The sequence below is a fragment of the Vanacampus margaritifer genome, chromosome 1 (assembly GCF_051991255.1).
Source record: "Vanacampus margaritifer isolate UIUO_Vmar chromosome 1, RoL_Vmar_1.0, whole genome shotgun sequence".
NCBI lineage: Eukaryota > Metazoa > Chordata > Actinopteri > Syngnathiformes > Syngnathidae > Vanacampus > Vanacampus margaritifer.
Window position 1 is genome coordinate 39,014,324 of NC_135432.1, and position 21,785 is coordinate 39,036,108.

The window sequence follows — 21,785 nt, forward strand, 5'->3', positions numbered from 1 at the left end:
AAGTACAAGAAAAAAAACATGGAATGAGAAAGCGACTCAAAAAAAAAAAGTTACTCAGCTACATTAGTGTACCTCGTACTGTCCACTTCTGGTCATAGATTATCTTTGAAAACATCCAATAAGGTTCTATAACTCTGATACTTTATGTTAATTTTCACATCTAAGCAACAGTTTTCTCCGTAGGTAAACTTGAAGACTTTTTGATGCATTTACAATTCACCATGATGTGGTGGCCATAGTGGCTAGCACGTTGTAGCAAGGCTAGTTACTGAGAAAGCAGACAATAAACATACCTTCACTGATGTTTCAGTCGCTTTTATTGGGTCTGGATTTTCAGCTCCTGGTCCATTTCCACCGAGGAAATGTAGAGAGCACATATAGGTGTATTCAGTGACATTTTTCACGTAAATCCCTGCCGCTTACATGCTTGAACCCAGCGTAGACATTTCTTTGGAATCCTCCCGGGCTTTGGAAAAAGGTTTGAAGAAAACTCCCTTCATTTGATTACGGTCACCATATCGCCAGTCACACACCGGCAGAGGTTTGTTGTAACCATAATATTTCGGTTGAGGATATTTATGATGAAATAGGGAGTCGGTTCACGGTTCACAAATTTTGGCTAATACAATACACTTCCCAGACTGTGTACCGCTCAGTTGTCTGTCCAAAAGCAAAATGGCTACCGCAAATGTGCAGTGTGCTGTTCTAAAAAATAGTAGTTTAGGCGTAATTGTGACAATCCCTATCGTGGAGCTGTAGTCCTCCATTTTCACTTTCTTAGTTAAAGCAACACCAAGCAACTTTCAGTTTAAGTTGATTATGGGGGTGCCATATGGACAAAAGCGGTAATGTTATGCCTGAAGGAAGACGACATTTCCCATGAGGGCAAGCGCATTGCGTCGTTTTTGAGCGCACAACAGTCAAATTGACTTCCGACTTTGTAACGAATGGGGAAAGGGGGAAGTGATGTATGCCATAAAGCAGTCAGCATATTTGGATTTTTTTGTGTGGTAGTGTCCCACCATCCTCCTCAAAGTTGTTTTGTGCCAGTAAAAATGATACAGACCTCCTCAGGCCACGGCAATGGTACCATTTAACTAGTTTTAAGTCGATGTTTCATCAGAAGAGTTATGAAAATATTTTATTAAGGTTGAAAAGTTCCTTAGTACTACTTTAAAGGCAGATGTGTATTTAGCCCTTTTTTTTTGGGGTGCTTTAGGTTTAAAGTGAACAATAGCACCCCCAAAATTTTAGAGTATATATATATAGATATATTTTGACTGTGTATATAAACCATAGAGTTTTAAAGTATTACTTAAACAACAAAAATACAGTACACTTTGATTGAAATAATCAATTAGTCCACCTCGACCCCTCCCATCTATGCTTTTGCTTACAAACGCAGATGAGTCCAATCACAGGGTATGTCTGTCTAGTTGAGTGGAATTATGTGTTCCTTACTTTCACCAGGATTTGTGAAAAGTTTTTTACCTTTACCACCAATGTCTTTATAGCACCCCTAAACCTCTGATCCTAGAATTGCCTCTGGTTAAAGGTAAAGCCTAACCCCTAACCCCAGCAGTTATCATGTTTATTTAGTGTCATTTCTTCATAATAATGTTTTTACTTATATCTATATTGTACTTGATTTACTTTTATCCACTCATTGATTCAAAAATAAAGACATTTAAGTATAACTTACTTTTGGGGCTGGAAAAGATTAACTGCATGTCCATTCATTTCAATGGGAAACATCACCTCAAATGTTTTGGGTTACAATTATGTTGTATTGTGTTGTGTTGTGCTGAGTTGAGTTCTATTCTATTCTATTTTTTTTTAGCCAAAAGGAGGTGATGAACAATTTATATATTTGATGATTATTGTCACTTACGGCTAGGAGTAATAAGTACAAGTCATTCTTCTCTAGGACCAGCATCACCTGATGCTCCTCGGCCTCATTTCGCTTACACTCGGACCTGAAGAAGGAGATAGACAAAAATAGTTTGATGGGGTCAAATGAGGTGCAGCTGAAGGATGTCGGCACCTGTCAAAGGCCTCCTTGAGCTTGCTGAAATCTTCGTTGAGGGAGGCCAATTCCTTTTCCACCTGAGCACTCTTCAACAAGGGCATTAGCTTGTAGAACAACATCATCCATGGCCATGTGCGCACAGTAAAGAACGAGCGCAGGTTGAGCTGGATTATCATCACCGCGTCCCTGAAACAAGCCCATGTGAAACAACAACAACAAAAAGAAACGTCTTTCCAAAATGTAATCAAGGCTCTTGGACTGGGTTAATCCACATAACATATTTTACATAACCCAAAACATACAGTGGATCAAAATTTCACTCTTAAGGGTCCATAGTTTAAAAAATGTGACAACTAGAGCTGCAAACAACTATAAAGGGCCCTCGCAGCCCGGGACACTTTGGGGTACTTGCACGTTGGGGTACTTCCACATTGGAATGTGAATGTTTTTAAAAATGGCACAATAAACCTTTATATATGAATATGTTGTTGTTGTTTTTTGCCAGGTGTGATGAGTGTGCCAAGTAAGTAATCTCCTGCCGTATACAAGCCTGTCTGTCAGGTAAGGTTATTTCCTTTACGTTTAAATAAATAATAATAAAGAGGGATGGGCGAGTACCGATACCAGGTATTGGTATCGGGCCGATACCAGGACACATTTCACGGTATCGGAACTTGCGAGGGATATCAATACTGGTATCGACCCCCGCTCTTGTGGCCGTTTTTCGGTCAGGAACTAAAGGCTGAAATGTTTTTTGCATTTATTGACTGCCACAGGAGGCTCAGGTAAGAGAGCACATACTGTACGTTTTCAGTTGTACTCAACAATTTAATTAGCTCTGAAGTGCAGACAAATCTTTGTATGTTATAAAGTATATCGTCACTGACTGTTTTTTTTTTTTTTAATTCATTGCTATATGCAAAATGACTTTTATGACTTTTATTAATTGAAAAAATATAATTACCGTTCATTTCAAGCAATTTTAAGGGAATTTGCTATATTTAAGATATATAGGTCTTTATGTCTTTGATTTTTTGGGGAAATTAAATCGGTGAGTACTGAAGATTTAAGTATCGTTATCGGTCTCAAAAAAAGTGGTATCAAACATCCTTAATAATAAATATTATTTTATATTTTAAATAAATATATATTTTTTATATTTCCCCATCAATACCTCAAAATGGGGAACCAGAGGTACACTTTATCATGACTTTAATCGATAAAGGAAATGTTTAAAAAAAAAAAAAAAAAATTATCTGGGTTGGGGGATTAAATGGAATGTGTTTAAGCTTCCCATTTCCACTATACTGTATTAAGATTGTCGTCGTGGTTACTGAGGTCAGGCACACCTGGATTAACCAGTTTGTCTACTCATGAACGACAGGAAATGAAGGAGTGGTATTGAGTTGAGGAAGTAGTGAATTTGTGTAAAGAGCTTTAAAAGGCAGCTGAAACTGCTCGTCAATTGTCAGACTATTCGTCCTTGCTCACCTCTATGATCCAATGCTTCGTCTTGACTCCCTGTTCCTCGTTACCTCGCTTTGCCTCGACCTTGTCTTGATACCTCACATAGATTTTGGATTTTTGTAAGTACTTGCTTAATTTCCCTTGCACTTTTTCGGCAAGCGATTTTTGTTAATCAGACGCCCACATTTTTTTGCGAGCACTTTTTGTTACAATTTTTGCTCCTTGCCATTTGGGAAGGGTTTTCTGTTTCTACTTTTTAATTGTATGCAGTTTTTCTTTTTGTTGTAAATATTTTTTCGTAAAGTTTTTATCAGCGTCTGCGTTTTTGGGATCCGCACACCTCAATCCATAACAGTATTGTAATGATTTTGATTTTAAATGAAATGATTGATGATTGTTATTGTCAGCACAGAGACCTTTGTAGCATCATCTTATCTCTCTCCATCCTCATCAGCTTCCCTCGACTCATGGCCTGGACCGTGGTAAGGATCTGAGACAGGCGAGTGTCCCTCATGTCCTCCAGTTGACCTAGCAGACCTGCCTTGAAGAACACCTGCAGGTGGGAAGAAGATGAAGACACATCCAATGTGGACTCTGACAACATTGCTGTCATACTTTGGTTTGTCCAAACTTGTACTGGCTGTGGTCAATATCCAGCGAGCCCAGAAGCTTCTCCACAGCCTTAACACTGTCCACAAAGGAGTCCTCAGGAATGGCAGAGGGGTTCAGGATACGATAGCTGAGATTGGGAGTGTGGTCACATGGTGAAGCTCACATCTGACAAACAAATCAAATGAGGTCCCCCATGATGCTCACCGCTGTTTGAACTCAGCATACAAGATCCTGTTTGGAAAACCCTTCCTGCAGATGCGGATGCCCTCCAGGACCCCGTTACACCTAAGCTGCTGCAAGACCATGAAGGGATCCATGAGGCCTGAAGAAAAACAAACAATGTGAATTTCACTGAATCAAATACATTTCATGGATAATGAGTGCAACCTTTCATACAGTAGAACACAATATTCTTTTAAAAGGTTGCAGAATACAATCAGTCTCTCAGGTTTATCATAATACCTCTATGGCAAAGAATTGTCTATCACCATGGGTGAAGACTCCTTGTCACAGGTTGGATTGTGCTGTTCCCTACGGCTAAATTTAGGTCACGGGTTAAAGCAAAAAACAAAACAAAACAAAAAAAAACATTTGACTCAAAACTTTTTTTCGGCGCAGCTCGTGAACATCACATGACCAAAATCAGAAAACAGGTGAGCCATAATTGGTTCTTAAAAAACATACCCCCTCCCCCCAGTGGTATGTATGCAAACACTCTTCCTCTGGACACACACACACACGCACACACACCTATTGATTTAAATTGGCACCATGTATTACTATTAAAAAGTTTATCAAGCATCCCTAGAATTATGATTATTGCTATTATTTGCAAAGACAATCCACATTTAAGATAAACAATTAATAGGAAACACAACGTATGCATTTCAATTCAACCTTCGTTGGATCAAATTCACAGCCCGTGTCCAGAGGAAGAGTGCACGTGTTTGTATACATATCACAGAACATTATTATTTACCTAGAAGTGACATTTCAACAATGCACACTGCACAAACATATGCACACACAGATATTTTTAAATAAAGAAAGGACCCCAAACATTTTAGTGCTAATGGCCATTTTGATGTGAAGGCATTTTCATGGACAAAAAGAAAAACAAAAATTATAAATCGCTATCACTAACCAAAGCTACACTTCAATGAGCCATGGCTGTTTGTTTTCCAACAAATATTAATTACTATTGTAACACATGATTTAGTCGCCAATTTGTGTTTTCATTTATTTACATTGCGCTTCACCGTATCCCTTGAAAAGAAGTTGTACAACCACACATTTTGATGGGGATCTTTTCTTTACACAGGACTATTAATTAATTAATTAATTCGTTAATTCATTAATTAATTTTAATTAATTATATTGTGTGTTCAATACAAAATAGATATTGTATGAACAATTGGAAAAAAGATAGAAAATTGCCATTGATTTCATATAATTTTAAGGATTTTTTTTATATTGGGATATATACAGTAGGTCTTTCTTTAAAATTATCTGTAATTTTTTTGTGTGTGGAAATTTTATGTCTCAAAAGTTCTAGTGGTATTGCTACATGGTTTCCGCATCGGTGACTAACTACTCAAGTTGAATAATCGTACTGTATTGGTCTGAAAAAAAAAGTGTTATTGAACAGCTCTAGAAAACGCTAATATTGTTAGCATTCAGCTAAGTGTAACTGAGAGTTTAAAAAGGTCACTGTTAAGGCTGAGTCTTTTTTAACATGTTGGTGTGTTGGTGGGTGTCAGCTCACCAGGGGTCTTGCTCTCATTAGGGATGATGCAGCGGACAAAATGTGGCTTTGTGTTCCGGAGGTTTGCCATCAGCTTGTTGAGGTTCTCCTGTTGACAAAACACACATTCAAGAAAACAAGAGCATGATGTGTACAGTCAAATTTAGTAAATTTACTCAACAAAATGTGGAGTCCTTTAAGTTCTCAATGTCTGTGGTGTCCTGGGATGATGTTCACAGGTTGTTAATAAATCCTATCAGTTATTTTTGCTAATCTTTAATTCAATTACGGTATAGAGAATAGCTGTCCTTTGATCAATACCATAAATAAACACACACGATTAATTAATCGAAAGGGAAACCTTGGATAACAGATAATCCTATAAAACAATTTCGTAAGAAAAACAAACTATAGGAAATCTATTAGAAACACTACTTCTTTTAATTTATAAGAACTTCAAAAATGATTGTACATTGTCAGTTAGGAAGACAAAGAAAATAGTATTTTGTGATCATGTGACTTGCTCATGTGAGTCATTTGATATACTATATAATCAGGTGACTGACTCGTGATCATGTGACTGACAGAGAGGGATGCAGTAATACCAATTTGTGAGTTCATGTGACTCATTAACCGGGTTTACATTGAGCCATGTATTCCGAATAGAACGAATCCGAATGACCAAACGGAATAAAAATGCTCCATACTAAAACCTCAATTGGAATGAAAAGGTTGAATCTTAATATAATTTCATTTGAAATCACAGGGGTGGTATATTCCTTTTGTCAATCTGAACAAGCGTCATCTAAACAGTTCAATCGCAATGGCCAGTCTGCATCTGTTATGCGTCGTGACAATGTCGTTTCCGCACTTCTTTCCAAGAGCTGGTCTTCGAGGGTAAAACTTATTTTAAAGTACTTGGAACTTGTTTTTTTTTCAAGATCGTGCTTCAATTCAAGTGTCACTATCACAACTACTGTTCTGAAATGACAAATGAACTCCATCTTGATAAATCACATGATTGATATCCGCGCGTACCGTAACGGGGCTGATCTGATTAACAAAGAGGACGATGTAAAAGGCAGATCGGAATGGATCACGTCACATGTAAACAGGTGACCACACGTCTTCATTCGGAATGATTTAAATCGGAATAACTAAAAGTCTCCATGTAAACCGGCTTTTGAGTCACTCATGCATCACTCGGGTCACTCATGCATCAATGCCACTCATTCACCTTATGAAGCTGTGCGACAGTCTGGAAGGAAGCTGCCTTCCTCTTCCTGTGTTTGGTCTCACGCTTAGGATCAGAGGCTGAAACCAGAGTCAAATCAGATCCTTGCCTTACACTCACACTGCACAAACCAAAATCTTAAGTAAGATCAAAATTCCTAAATTTCCTTATTTTGCTTAGACAAGTTATTTTTACTTAAAATAAAACTGTCAGGCAAGCTCATTCTGCTTATTTTAAGATACTTATTACTTAATGATCTTATTTGATCAAGCAGTCTTGAGTGGTAACAGCCAGTTTTGAGTACTGGGAGGCTTAAAACAAACATTTTCCACATTTTAAGATGACTAACCAACATCAAAGGCCCTGAACTGGGGACTTTTCTTATTTTAAGATTTTGCAGAATCTTGTACAGTAATAAGATAACTGGAAAAAATACAAGTCTGAAAACAATCACAAAAGTGAAATATAGCTCTTTATTGTAAGTAAAAAAATTGTAAAAATCCGTTCGTTCGATTCGTTAGATTTACTAAGCTCATTTTTCCTCTTGCCAGGAATGCACTACCCGCTCAGTGGTCTATTGGTGGTAGAGTGTCTGCCCTCAGACACTAGTTCAGTTCCTAGCTGGGTCAAAGACAATTAAAAATGGGACCTGTTATCTCCCTGCTTGACACTCAGGCTAAGATGGTCAACAGTAAATGAATATGCATGTATTTTAAGTAGTGCTGTCAAAGTTAAAGCGCTAACTGATTAATTAATCACAAGAAACTATCGCGTTAATCATGTATTAACTCAGCTTAATCACACTATTAATTTTGGCCATATATGATCCTTTAGCGTGACAGCGGATGGCTACGTTTAAGGTAGCATAGTTCGAGCAATAAACATAATTACATGCATTAAAGTAAAGCATTTAATAAATGTTTGCCTTTAGAATATTTGTTCATGTCAAAATATTGGGGTAATTTTTTTCAATTTTCAATTATGCAAGTAATTAACTGATTAGAAAAAGAGGAGGATGAGCGTGTGCAGTGGATCAAAAAATGTTGAAGACGTCCTCATAACATTAAATGTCAAAAGAATTAACACATAACCCGGTGCTCTTCAAATTTGGCAGGAAAAAAATGTTGAGAAAAAAGCCTTTTTTGTTAAGCGATTAATCTTGATTAATCAAAATTCAAAGATGTGATTAACCTGATTTAAAAAAATTATCGTTTGACAGCTCTAATTTTAAGAAAATAGTTCTATATATTACAGCTTGAAAAAATCTATTTAAAAAATACTATTTTCAAGACCGCTGTGGTTTATATGAGCCAACCCCACCAAATGGATGCCCGCTTAATAGACTATTTGTCCCAGTGCAGCTGCGCCCACAGGTGATCCATTGGGCCCACACCTCGCTTCTTTCCTGTCATCCGGGAGTCCGACGGACAATGTACGCCATCTCCCAGCGATTCTGGTGGCCATGGAGCCGGAGGTCCGGGAGTACATCGAGACCTGCTCGGTATGTGCCCGAAATAAGACATCCACCAGATCGCGCATGGGCCTGCTGCAGCCCCTTCCCATTCCTTCCAGACCATGGGCAGAAATATCCCTGGATTTTGTCACAGGACTCCCCATCTCCCGAGGTAAAACCACAGTTCTCACTGTAGTCGACAGATTTTCTAAAATGGTCAGATTCATAGCCTTGCCTAAACTTCCCCCAGCCAAGAAAACGGCTGAGGTCATGATTAACCACGTCTTTCGAGTTCATGGGTTCCCTAGAGACATTGTGTCGGACAGGGGGCCCCAGTTTGTGTCTCGTTTCTGGAGGGAGTTTTGCCGCTTAATCGGCGCCAAAGCCAGCCTAACCTCAGGGTACCACCCTGAGGTTAGGCTGAACGCTTCAACCAACAGTTAGAAACCGGTCTACGGTGCCTTGTCTCCCAGAATCCTGCAACGTGGAGCAATCACCTGGTCTGGGTTGAGCTTGCCCATAACTCCCTGCCTACCTCTGCCACAGGACTCACCCCATTCAAATGCGTTTTTGGCTACTATCCCCCCTTTTGTGATAACCTGGAGTCTGAGGCCTCTGTTCCTTCTGCCCATGCCTTGGTCCGTCGCTACCATCGCATCTGGGCAGCCGCTCGGCGGGTACTGGAGCGCCAGAGGGACAGAGGCAAGCGAGCAGCTGATCGGAAGAGGAGACCTGCTCCAGCATACCAGCCGGGGGATAAAGTGTGGCTGTCCTCCAAAAACCTTCACTTGAAGGTGCCATGCCAAAAGTTGGCACCACGGTTTGTGGGCCTGTACCCCATCTCTAAGGTGATCAACCCGGCCGCTGTCCGTCTTCGCCTGCCTCGGTCCCTTCGTGTTCACCCAACGTTCCACGTTAGCCAAGTCAAGCCAGTCAGGGAGAGTTCCCTGGTTCCGGCTCCTTCGCCCCCGCCGCCTCCTGTGATTGTGGATGGGGGTCCCGTCTACAAAGTGAAGCGACTACTGGCCGTCCGCAATCGGGGCCGGGGCAGGCAGTTCTTGGTGGACTGGGAGGGGTATGGGCCCGAGGAGAGACAGTGGATTCCTTCCCGCTTCATTACGGATGACTCTCTAATTGAGGACTTCTATAGGGATCATCCTGACCAGCCTGGACCGTCAGGAGTCGGCCCTAGAGGGAGGGGTACTGTCACACCGCGGTGAGGTTGTCTTGTCATTTCCTGTTTTATTTTGAAAATTCGGACTCCTCTCGTTTCAGGTCACTTGCTCTTCCTCGTGTGGTGTCAGTGTCAACCCTGATTCTTGATTGTGTCCACCTGTTTCCCATTACCCTCATGTGTTAAATGGTCTGCGTCTCCCCTGTCTTGTGCCTAAGTGTTTTCGTCATAGCCACTAAAGCCAGTTACCGTCCACAGCCTTGTTGCCCTGTTCCTTGAGAGAACTTTGGTTTGTAACTTTGAATAGCCACAGTATTGTTTTAGTTAATGAGTGATTTTTTTGTTTTGATTGTAGTTTAGACTTCCTCCCTTTTGGAGCGCCTTTAGTTTAATTTTGAATAGCTTTTGTTTTCTCCCTCTCAACGAGGAACTTTTGTTTTGTTTAATAAAAGCTGCTTTAGCCTCAACCTCTATCTCTGGGTTCTAAAACTGTGACGTTGTGTCAGTGTCCAATGTAGGTGTTATTTCACAGTTACAGATTAAAACTGCAGGGATGTAATTAAGCCCTGCCTTCTCCAGGAGACATATTCTTTCTTCTCCCTTGTCACAGGAAACATTGACATTTGGGCACATGAAGTCATTTTTCTCTCACAGAAGAGACTTTCCTGCAAAAACTGGACTGTTTAAGTTTGGGTAAACACAGGGCATGCCCAGGGCATAGGCAAACTAGGCGGTCGCCTAGGGCGCCATCTAGTGGAGGAAGCGCAAAATTGCAGGGCAAAAAAAAAAGATAAAAAATATTTTTCACCCTCAGGTTTTCTAAAGTAAAATATGTAAATGACCCTGCTCTTATTTTTATTTTTTTTGTATTGCAGAATTGTGTTGTATTATTGTGCTATTATAATATAGTTTATACTTTTATTTTGAAGGATACAGGAAAAGGTCTAGGAGTAGCGCTGTCTTCCAAGTGCAGAGAAGACGTGTGCGCGCCACAGGAAATCAGAGAAAACTGAAGTTTACAACAAATTCAGTGAACGATTCTTTAACACTTGGCTGAGAAGGGAACGAGGTTCTTATTGGAGCAATGTTTCATTGTTTAACTAATGTTCATTGTGTCATTTACTGCATAGTAAAACGTTACCGTTTTCGTCCACTGGAGTGTGCTAACGCACCTTGGTAAATATTTAGCAATACTATTGCACAAGATTCTGTTTTATTGAATAATAATCTGTATTTCCATATGGTTTATTTTTGTTTTAAGGTATTTATAAAGGCAACAGGCAAGGTTAAAATGTAGTAAAAGGTAATAATTTAAGGCAATTAATTTATAGTATATGTATGTATATGTCCTTTTTTGGGAGGACAGACCATTTTCTTACGTCCTGTTGTTTTTATAAATTCATGAAACTGTCCGGTTGGCATTGCGTGACAAATAGGAGGTGAAGTACACTGTGTAACTGCGACTGGTACCACAATTTCATGGCCGGGGCAATTGTCCTGGAAATGGGAATATCGTCACCCTAGTTAAATACCCTGGCTTAAATATGATAAAATGATACACAAAACATACCGTTTGCGTTATTAATTATTTGTATTGTAGCTCTTACAGTGTGTTCACACAAAGAGGAAGGTTTAATAAATGTTGGGAACCATCAGTTGGAGAGACCACCTTTATTTCAACTGAGGATGCTACAAAATGTTATAGAGCATATATTAAAATTTTATTTTATACATTTTTACATTACATTATTTATATATGTTATATTATACCGCATATATATTTTATATAATAATAGTTTTTTTTTATGACTTCTAGTCCAAATAAATATGAGATCATGACATGGCACCCTGAATCTGACCTGCTGCTGCTGTTTACAGTGAAAGGTAGGAGGAGGGGTCGCGCATCATCTCAGAGTGTTAGCGCTATTAATAGATGAATGGGTCGCTTATGTTGTTGTCTATACATCAAAAACCTTTACAATGAAAAGGTCCAAGCCCTCAGGTACTGCATTAAGAAAGCGGCGAAAGGAGGAGGAAAAATGGGCCCAGGGTAGAGGTATGGATGTCAGTCAATCAGAATTGTCTATAAAAATAAACATCAAAATAGCGTTAATTTTCGTAAATTTTTCGAAGTTTTCCGTCAATTGTTAACAAAATGGCCGTCCGTCATTGACCTCATTATTTTTTATTACTTTTTATATGTATTTTACACAAATATATTGTACATAGTTTTAAAATATTTTGTAGTTAATGTCAGCACAAATTGCACTAAACAGTTGTATTGCACTGTATTTATGCTATTTATTTGTATTACTTGTAGTTGTCTGGGGGAGCGACAATCTACACTTTCGCCTAGAGCACCAAGTCACCTAGGGCCGGCCCTGGGTAAACATTTCAGTTATTATTAGTAGTATGAAGCCTGGACAAAATAAATGGACCGAGCAGACAGTTCTTCTCAGTCTGTGTATTAGAAAAACTTTATGACAGGTTGATGTCTTTACAACGTTGCTGGATAGCTCAGTGGTTAGGTTCTCACACTTTACAAGTTACTCTGGGTCTAATCCCTGTCATGGTAATCATATTTTTTAGAAGTCAACTTTTAAGAGTGTTACTAACAAATTAAAAACATATATAAATTGCCTAAAATATTTTTTAGAAAATTAGATATTAAATGTATGTGACTTACTAAATAAATACATTCCTATAAAATGTATGTGACTTACTAAATAAATACATTCCTATAAAATGAATATATACATTTTTTTAAAATAGTTATTTATATTATATATATAAAACATTTAGATAGCACATACTGTATATAACATTCACATAAGAGTTTGAAAATCCCATATATGGTTTATGGGTTATTTTTTATATGAAACGGGCCATAATTGCACAGATATTTTATAAGATATATACAGCCCTTATAAGGATCATTCTACTCAATTTATGTAAGAAATATATGATGCTTGTCATATATAAATCATATATAATTTCATATGGGCGTGGTGCTCTCATTGTCAGAAACTGCACAAGGATTATTCGCTCTTCTGGAGAGGTGTACTAGCAGATAGTAAAAAATTAGGGGGGAGGGGGCATTGCCAACACTCGATTAACTTGATTCATTGACTAAGCGGTGTGTCCCAGTAGCAAATATTATGTGCTTGATTGTTTGCAGTAGGGCCCACGCTACCTGTCTCAGAGGTGATATAGTTCTCAAACAGTGCAGCCATTAGTTTGCTGGAGGACTTTTGGAACAAAAGCACCACAGTCTCATTGAGAGGGTCTCTGTTCTTGTCCAACCACCCAATGATGTTGTAGGGAACCTGCACACAGGACAGCATTAACATCATTAGCACAGGACGCTTCCCATCCCTGGGATGCATGCAGTGGAGGTGGAGACATACCACTCCGGCGTAGTGGACAACTTCAAAGTGTGCCTCATATTTGCGCTTCTTGTCCAGCCGTGGTCTTTGGAAGTTGGGCGACTTTCCTAGATGGTTGTCATACAGTTTGGTCTTGAAACTGAGGTCTGTGGCTTTGGGGAACATACACTCCTCCTCCATGATAGACACGATTCCCATGGGCTGCACAAACAGGAGACATTAATAATAGTCATCATTTGATTAGCTTTTATTGGCTAGCATAAAAGATTTCCTCAGAATGTGGTCGTGATTCTAACAACATATTTTCTTCTCAAAAGAAAAACGTGTAGCATGTTCAACTTCTGGACTAGACGTTCGGATACAACATAAGGACAAAATGCTAGGACGCAGTGAAAGGACATGATGTTAGTAGGGTACTAGGTGTTTGAACATGACATTAGGAAATGACAATAGGAGCTGACATTAGGACACAATGTTAACATGATTTTCTGGCATTACATTTGCACATGATGTTAAGTAATGACATTAGTATTAGGGCACGACCGATTAAGCAGCCGCCAATTATAATCGGCCGATTATTGCTCTTCAAACATCGACAAAAATAATCTGCCAAAGAACCAATTGTTTTCCCCTTAAAACATTATAATAGAAGAAAACCGAAGTTTCCGACGTTGTGAAAGTAGTCATATGTGTTTGTGTTACCAGTAGCTGAATGTGTGTCATATCAGCAAGTTTATTTTTTAATTACGTTGGTCTATGTTTTTATTTATTTTTTCACCAAACCATTAACTTATAATGACATCCAGGTCAAAAGTTGCATTGGTCATCTGAGGATTGCTTGTGAAATTACAAATTTATATGTTGATTAATTGGTCCAACATTACTCATTTTGTTACTTTACAAGATCATCTTGTGGGCCAGATTAAACCCCCTTGCGGGCCTCATCTGGCCCACGGGCCGGCTGTGCGTTTGACACCCCTGTTTTAGATGATTAATCCGATTGATTTCAAACTTGAGCTGTACCATCTCAAGACCGACATCTGGGAAAAAAAGTCTTGAGTTTTAAAAAATGCTATATGACGGGCGCGGGGCATTAAATATTGCGTTTAATTTTTGCTTTGCCACAAAGGAGGAATAATAACTTCCGTGTACATACTACAAAAAATCCCAAACTTCACATGTGTGTTAATAGTCATGACCTGAAGGTATCTATATGACAATATTTGGTTATAAATATAGCTGTGACAACAAATAGTGGCAACAAATGTCTCTCTCTTTTTGTATTTGTATTTTTTTAAACATTTTTATCTGCCGTTGAACGGTTCTAGTTGGTTTGAAAATTTGTCAGAAGAGTCTTAAGATGTTGATCATGCTTCAGAAAATGGTGACTTTTTGGCACAGGGCGTGGTCATTACAGTGCTGCAAAGACTGATGATCCACCATGACAATAAAAGATACTGTAACTTGACCCAGATTGTCCTAACTTCTCAAAATTCACATACTGTATTTGATGGCATTACAAGACTGAAGAGATCAACAAACTTATTTTTCACCACAGTGGTCGTGCTGTGAAATTCTGTTGTCGTGGGAATGGTTAGCCAAAAAACTTACATGGCCTTAACGTGGATGAAAACTCCTGAAATTTTTCACACACATGAAGCCTGGCCTGAATCAATATTTTAATAGTTCATGGTGAGATTAAAAAATAAAATTAAAAAAAGGCTCAGTAATGCCCCAGAAAATTTTTCAACAAAGCAAACTTCTTACTCTCTACTTCTTCTCTACTTAAACCTAGCTCTACGGAAAGTTGGAGGTGAGGCATATGAAACAGCCCAAGAGCTACAAAAGAGTCTCTTAAAGCAATATGTAAAACCCAACATGAAGTCAACCATTTTGGATTTGCTTTAAAATTTCGCTTAATTATTGGCCTATTATAGAGGACACATTTTAAAGAACTACTTCCGCATATATTATCAGATTGACTTGAATTTTGGTCCCAGTGCGACTTTTTCACCCCTGAACCGTTTTCATGCCAGAGTATCCCAACGTGCAAGTGCCTCAAAGTGGACCTGGCTGCGAGGTCCCTTCAGAGCTGCAGTTCTACTTCCAAATAACTTTCATCTCTCACTGTAAGTAACTTCCAGCCATGCCAGTAGTTAACTTCCAGCCACGCACATTCAGCCAATAACAGATTAAACTAGCAGATAGGCGTGTTGTTTGAACTAACACAGACAACACATGCACAAAACTTTTGCGAGGATACGAGAGATACTACGATCATATCGAACATTGAGTTGAGCTATTCTCAGGACACGATTACTTAGAATGTCAATAATCGTTTGCTTAGATAGGGGGGAATTTTTGCTGGAGCCAAAGGGCTTTACACAGCATCTTGTGCAGAGAAATAGTGGACAAAAACAGCCGGTTTCGGCAGCAGCAATATGTAGCCACGTAACTGGTAAGTTAAGCGTATGAACGTGTTGAACCAAGATAGCAATAGTATATAAAGTTAAAAAACCCACCTGAATGACTAGCAATGCTCATGCTTTTTTTTCTCATTAATGTCTGAGAAAGAGATGCTGTACACATGTAAACATTACATGTTTAGAACACTGTTTATTGTTTATCAGCATTTTTGTTAATATAGTTTACTTTTTTAAATCCAATGCATTCCAATGGGTGTCAATCGAGATCCAGATGTCACGTTTCTCTGAACACGCCCCCCCTGTGGCAGGAAAGTAGCGGCGCAGTGTTAATAGACTCCGTCGAGGAGGGCTAAAACTTTTATCCGTCAACTTTTGAAGACATTTAACATTTTCTATTCATATTTTTACTGTTTATGAATTTACTTATAAACATATATTGGAATATAACTGTGAAAGGAATCTAAGAGTTTGTGCAAGTGGGAGTTTTAGGAATGGAATGTTGCAGAACAAAGGATGCTAATTGCAGGGGGAGATGCAGAGCCGCGATAAGGTCAGAGTAGGTTGTAAACCACATTTGTTTTACACCTGGGCGGAAAAGTACAAAACAGGAGAAGCCACCCAGTGACGCTGCGGATGAAGATCGGCCAATGAAAAGCAAGCTAAAGTTAAACTGCAGAAAACACATAGCCAATAGAATAATGTCAGGATGCCTTTGTTTCTGTGTCATTTAAATATTGTGTAGTATAACTATTCACTGGGGCAACTCGGAAGAGACTACGTTGGCTGCTTGAGACAGAGACGTATAGAATTGTGTTGATAGGGACCCGGGACCCCAGCTGTTATGTATTAGATTTGAGTGTTACGAATAAATCCACTCGTGTGTGAAAATGCCGGCTTCCTGATACCTTTCTATTGCAGAACGAGCATGCTATTGTTGGATGGGTGGTAGTTTGGTAAGGTCACAAATTGGAGTCAGATTATTAACTTAAGTTTATATTAATATAGCAATAAATTCCAACACTGTGTATTGTAATGAATATAACTGTGATGATGTTGTTGTGAAGTATATTGCAACTTTTTCACTCCCTGCAGCTGGTGAGATAGGAATGTACATGGGAGTCAAGTTCTCAAGTTCTCATGGAGATAACACTGTGGGTCTGAGGGAGTCTAGGTCGCATGGCATTACCTGTCTAATCATATATTTCCGGCTTTGGACGGAGAACTGGAGTAAACATGTCAGTAAATCACTTGTCTGTCTATTATAATTACTAACCCTTTGTCCAGCCTCAGAGGAGGAGTATGCTTTTTTCATCTATAAAACGACTGTGTGTTTTCATATTGACACACTCAAGGCTTAACATCACATTAGAATGCAAGCATTAAATCTTGTGTCTTTTAGGAGCTCCTAAAATAAATTCTCTTTGCAAAGAAGGCTTCTTCATCAGATCTCTTATCCAATTATTTTAAACACGCAAAGATTACACTTAATATAGTGATCAAATAACACCTTCAAATGGTGACCTCCGACGGCGACAAATTGAGAAGTTTTTGCAACAGCTGTGATGATCTTGGAACAACTGAATTTCTAAATGCGCAAATATTAACAAGGTGAGTAGACAAATTATCCACGTAGAGAAATTCTGCTTGTTTGGGATTACTCAAAGCTGCATTACGTCTGTGCTAAATTGTATTTGAGATCTGTGAACAAGTTAGGGGGTTTTTAAAGTCGTATTTGTTACGGAGGGACGCGAAAGTCCTCGATTTTGAAAATTACTACGACATTGAACCATGCATGGGTTGGCCCGTTGAATACGGAAGTGACGTCAAGTGGGAGCGCTCCGCTGTTCGGAAACGGCATATGAGATTTGTTCCGCGGTGGAATAGGCTGTCATGTTTTTATTTTTATTTTGGTATGAATAAGCCCTCCGCATAATTTTACGGAGTGAGCGGAGAGGATAAGCCGCCCGTGTGGTATCATTCACACGGTGTGTGTGCTGTGGATAATTATTAAAAACCGTGGGACATAATTCCTCGGGGTGTGTGTGTTGTGTCGAATTAAGCCGCTCGTGTGGTATCATTCACATTGGAAGTGAGAGCTGTGAAGAAGCCGCCCGCGAAGATCCGGATAAGTATTTATTAAGTCGCGCAAAAAGATATTTAATTTCTGTTTCGTTTTTTCTTTTTCTTTTTCAAAAAATAAAAAATAAAAAAATAAAAAAATATATATATATAATAATTTTTTGGGGGGATTAATGGGAATAGTTTTGATCTGTTGTATTGTAGTATCATAAGTGAGACGTCACTGACTTTATAAATATTATAAACGACCAAATTACTACATATAATGGACGACATATTTGACCGAGACTCAGAATGGTTTGATTTGCATAAACTTCCGGTCCATAGCCAGGGCTTGTTGCTAAGCGAGCAGACAACTGCAGCAACGCTCGTCATGGCCGACGCGCTCCCACCACGGCGACGGCGGAAGATGAAAAATCTTTTAAATGAATGGATACGCACTAATTGTGATAAAGGTTGGTTCCCACCGTTAAAATCTGAGACATGTCTGATTGCATTAATGAAGTCTGTAGAACTTGCTTGTGTAAAACAGCGCCAGACGCTGATTACCTCAGTGAAAAACACATCTATACAATATAAAGTCGTGGACCAAATGTTGGTTTGTGCTAGAATGTTATCGTTGGGTAGCTCTGTGAAAGTTGCGCGGATGGCAGTGTTAAGTGATTTTGAGAACAAGGAGGCTGATGCTAAGCTAGCGGCTCTGCTAGCGTACGAGTTACCATGCGCAGGAGATGAGTTTTTGGTAAGACGCTACCGCGCGAATCTGTTTTTAAGGCTGAGGATGAGTTAGCTGCGGGCAGCCGCATCTGTTTAGAAGTTGGAACATAAATTGGATGAAGTGTTGGCTGTGAGAGATGACTCGCGGGGAAAATTTGAACCAAGCGAGAGGTCTTGGTTTAGAAATGAATTGGTGAGTGTACGCGTTTGTTTGTTAAGCTCCATGGTGTGTTGTGGCCACGCGGTTTTTCGTTGTTTGTCTTACAATGTGCGCGACGTGTCTGTGTCGCGGCCGTAACGTTGCAATGGATTGTGCGCGAATAAGTCGACATTTGAGCTATACGTACGTGGTGATGTTATTATTCGACGAAGTAACGGTGTATTTTACAGTAAGTCCATGCACTTCGGAGATGTTTGTGTTCGTCTGTGGTTATTTTATTTTTTGGAGGAGAAATGAGCAACGTTGCGGTGAGAATTATGGCCTCTTGAATTGGTTTAACAAGTGAGACGCCACTGAATTAAGTTGAGGAGTTTGTGTTGTGTGTGAGTGTTTGTTGGGCCCAGTTGGTGAAATGTTTGGAGCATGTGTGACTTGTGTGATTTGGAGGGAATGTTTTTGTTATAAAATGACTTGGGTCAATTGTGTGATTATAATGGGGATTTTTCTAGTTGGTATGTGTGTGCGTATGTGCCACAAAAGTTTGAAAAGTTGAGAGAATTGTTGAGTAATTGAATGAGACCTAGATAAAGAAAGGGGCTATCCGGGTGGTTTGGGAGTTAACTGAATCTGTAATTGTGAATAAGAAATGTGTGGATGGATATTTCATTTGTTTTTCTTTAAAATCTTTAACTGTATATTTGGTGTTGTTTTTGAGTAGAAAAGACTGGTGTGATAATGGCGTTTGTTTTTGTATAGTAATGTAGGAAAAAATAGGTTTTGAATATGATTCCCCCCCTTTTTTCTGCTCCTTCCCTGTGTCTTAAATGGGACGAGGGGGGATTTGTGTGGAAAATAGGAGTCAGAGGGCAATGTGTCCTGTAATGGGAGTTTTTCTTTTTTGGGTAAGAAAAGAATGCGGAAGGATATAGAGGTCTAGGTGTTAACTACAGGCCACTCTCCATATTATTTTTAAAAAAAATCAGGTCTGTGTTTTTTATGGTTGAATGAGTAATAAAACCAAATTTTAATATAGTTGAATGGGTAATAAAACCAAATTTTAATTGAAAAAATACTTTTGATTTTTGATTTTTTCCCCCTACATCTCTCATGACTCATTCGTAGGTGTGAAAATGATTTAACCTTTGTTCTGTCTCTGAGTCCCTTTCCAGAATTTGAAGTCGGCCATTTTGTGTGTCAGTCCTGACACTTGAGAACTTCCCATGAGGGTGCCGACTGGGAGTTGTCACATTTTAAGCATAATTTGAGGTAACATATAATGAAGAAGAAGTCTATGGTAGACATATGCGTAAATATAGTACTACTACTTGCTATAATGTATAAATAAACACATTTAGATGAAACTACAAAATACATATTTTTTGAGAAAATTATTATTTTTGAATTATAACAAGCATATAAATCTCTTGCTATGATCTCATCTCCCTCTGTCTGTTCCGAGTGTATAAGTGTTTCAGGCAGGTTCAGTCTTTGACGAGAGGTGTTGTTCTTGGGTGTCTCCAACGTGCTGGAATAACCTGGCTGTTGGGAATGCTACTGCTCTGCTTGGTGCACAGAGTGAACGGCGAACTGAACAATGGTCACTTTCGGGGGGGAAGTGATCACACAGACTGCGAAAAGGATGGTATACTGTAAATCCACTCGCCCTGTGACTGTTCAATGACTCTTATGATTTATCTGAGCAAAATGTCCATCAACTCTTTGAGCAGACATCTCAAACTCTCATCACAGCCGTCCTGATGAAACTGTCAGGGGTCTCCAGTGACAGCTAAGGCCTGCTTTGAACTTTGCCCTGCATAAACTGCTATCTACAAGGACAGGAAGGAATATGAACTCTAGTTGTGGACTCAAAGTTCGAGTCATCTGAGATTGGCCCCTTGAGTCATATTTTGGTCTGTTTGAGTACAGTTTGCACTCTGTACTGTGTCGGAAAAGGAGATGTAATCTATAGCAACGCAGTTTCGGAAATTGAGAACGGCTTATGTGAATTAGGGTAGTATAAAATTTATTCTAATCTTTAATACTATATTTTCCGTTGTTTGATACTTGTTGAATTTGGTCTTCTAATTTTTTGCCCATTTTCCTTTTAAATTAAGCTTCTGGATTGGACTCAGATGTGGAACACTTACGGCGAATTTGCTGGTTAAATTTTTAATTTTTGATTAAGGTCGCAGCACTGTGATTTTTTAATTGGGTCATGATCTGCAAAGTTGCCTACTGTGTTTTACAAGCCCCGCTACTCTGTAGAAAAGGGGAGGATAATTAGCATTTTAAGATTACTTTTTGGTTTATTTGAAGTAGATATTCTGATCTTTTATCTTACTTTACAGTTAGTTTGTTTTTTTCCTCACTCTGGGTTGCCTGGACAGGATTCAAATTTGCGCCTCAAGGTTTTGTTTTTATGAATTGTTGTTGCAAGCTAAGCAGGATCTGCTTCTGTAGTCTTGGTGTTGGCCAAATTGCCCCAATTTGTTTTTTCTTATCAACAGGACACAAGGTGTCTGTTTTGTTTTTGTTTTTTCCTCTTTGAATTAAATCAATATAGGACTATAAGTTAGTCTGAATGAGGTGATACTTCTATAGTATGTGAGTGAATGAATTCACAGGTGGAGAATTGAGGTGTTCGGATTTTGACCATGGGAGGAAAAATAAGTGCTGGCAAAGACAACTCATGGTGAAAATAAGGTAAGTATATTCAATTTCAGAAACAATTGAAAAGTATAATTTCTAGAGCCCATGGAATTTGCCATTTAGGTGTGGAAGGAACATTGGGACACCTGGTGGACATTATTTTATGAGACAAGTTGTAAAAATGAACTGCAGGACTGCAGTGTTTATTAAAGGTATAAATATATATAAATCTCTTCTCAGACTGTTTATGGCCCGGCCGGACATGAACAGTTTTGGGTTAAGATGATGTTTTTTTAAATAATTTACACTGCTATAATAAAAACCAGCGTAAAAAAAATACAGAAATTTGATGTATGATAAAAAGCACATTTATGCTAAATCTTAAACAGTAAATATCATGGTAAAATATTTGATTAATCATTATCTACTATCATAAGGGCTTCTTAGGAATATTGGATTAGACAAACCCATTTGAAAAAACAAAAACTTCATATGATATAAAAAGGCTGGACTCCTTTTGAGGGTCATAAAAACAGGCCGTTTCCCGCCCCCAATGTTCCGCTGGGAGAGTCACTCGTTGAGAGGCCCCCAGTAATTAAAGAGATAGTGTCTACATTCTCTAAGCTAACAGATAACCAACCAGAAGTTCCTTCAA

At 38.8% G+C, this 21,785-nt stretch overlaps 1 protein-coding gene across 1 annotated transcript in view; it reads right to left on the bottom strand.

Moving 5' to 3' along the window:
* The window catches only part of LOC144043858 (myosin-7-like), a 100,527-nt gene that overhangs the window by 37,768 nt on the left and 40,974 nt on the right, over positions 1–21,785 (bottom strand). Inside the window, exons 14-22 of the mRNA XM_077557937.1 lie at positions 13,121–13,300; positions 12,907–13,039; positions 7,090–7,166; positions 5,874–5,961; positions 4,313–4,430; positions 4,112–4,235; positions 3,913–4,049; positions 2,045–2,215; positions 1,892–1,976 (exon numbers count right to left, since the gene is read on the bottom strand). Coding sequence (XP_077414063.1) covers positions 1,892–1,976; positions 2,045–2,215; positions 3,913–4,049; positions 4,112–4,235; positions 4,313–4,430; positions 5,874–5,961; positions 7,090–7,166; positions 12,907–13,039; positions 13,121–13,300 — 1,113 coding nt within the window. The remainder of the gene's footprint in view (positions 1–1,891; positions 1,977–2,044; positions 2,216–3,912; positions 4,050–4,111; positions 4,236–4,312; positions 4,431–5,873; positions 5,962–7,089; positions 7,167–12,906; positions 13,040–13,120; positions 13,301–21,785) is intronic.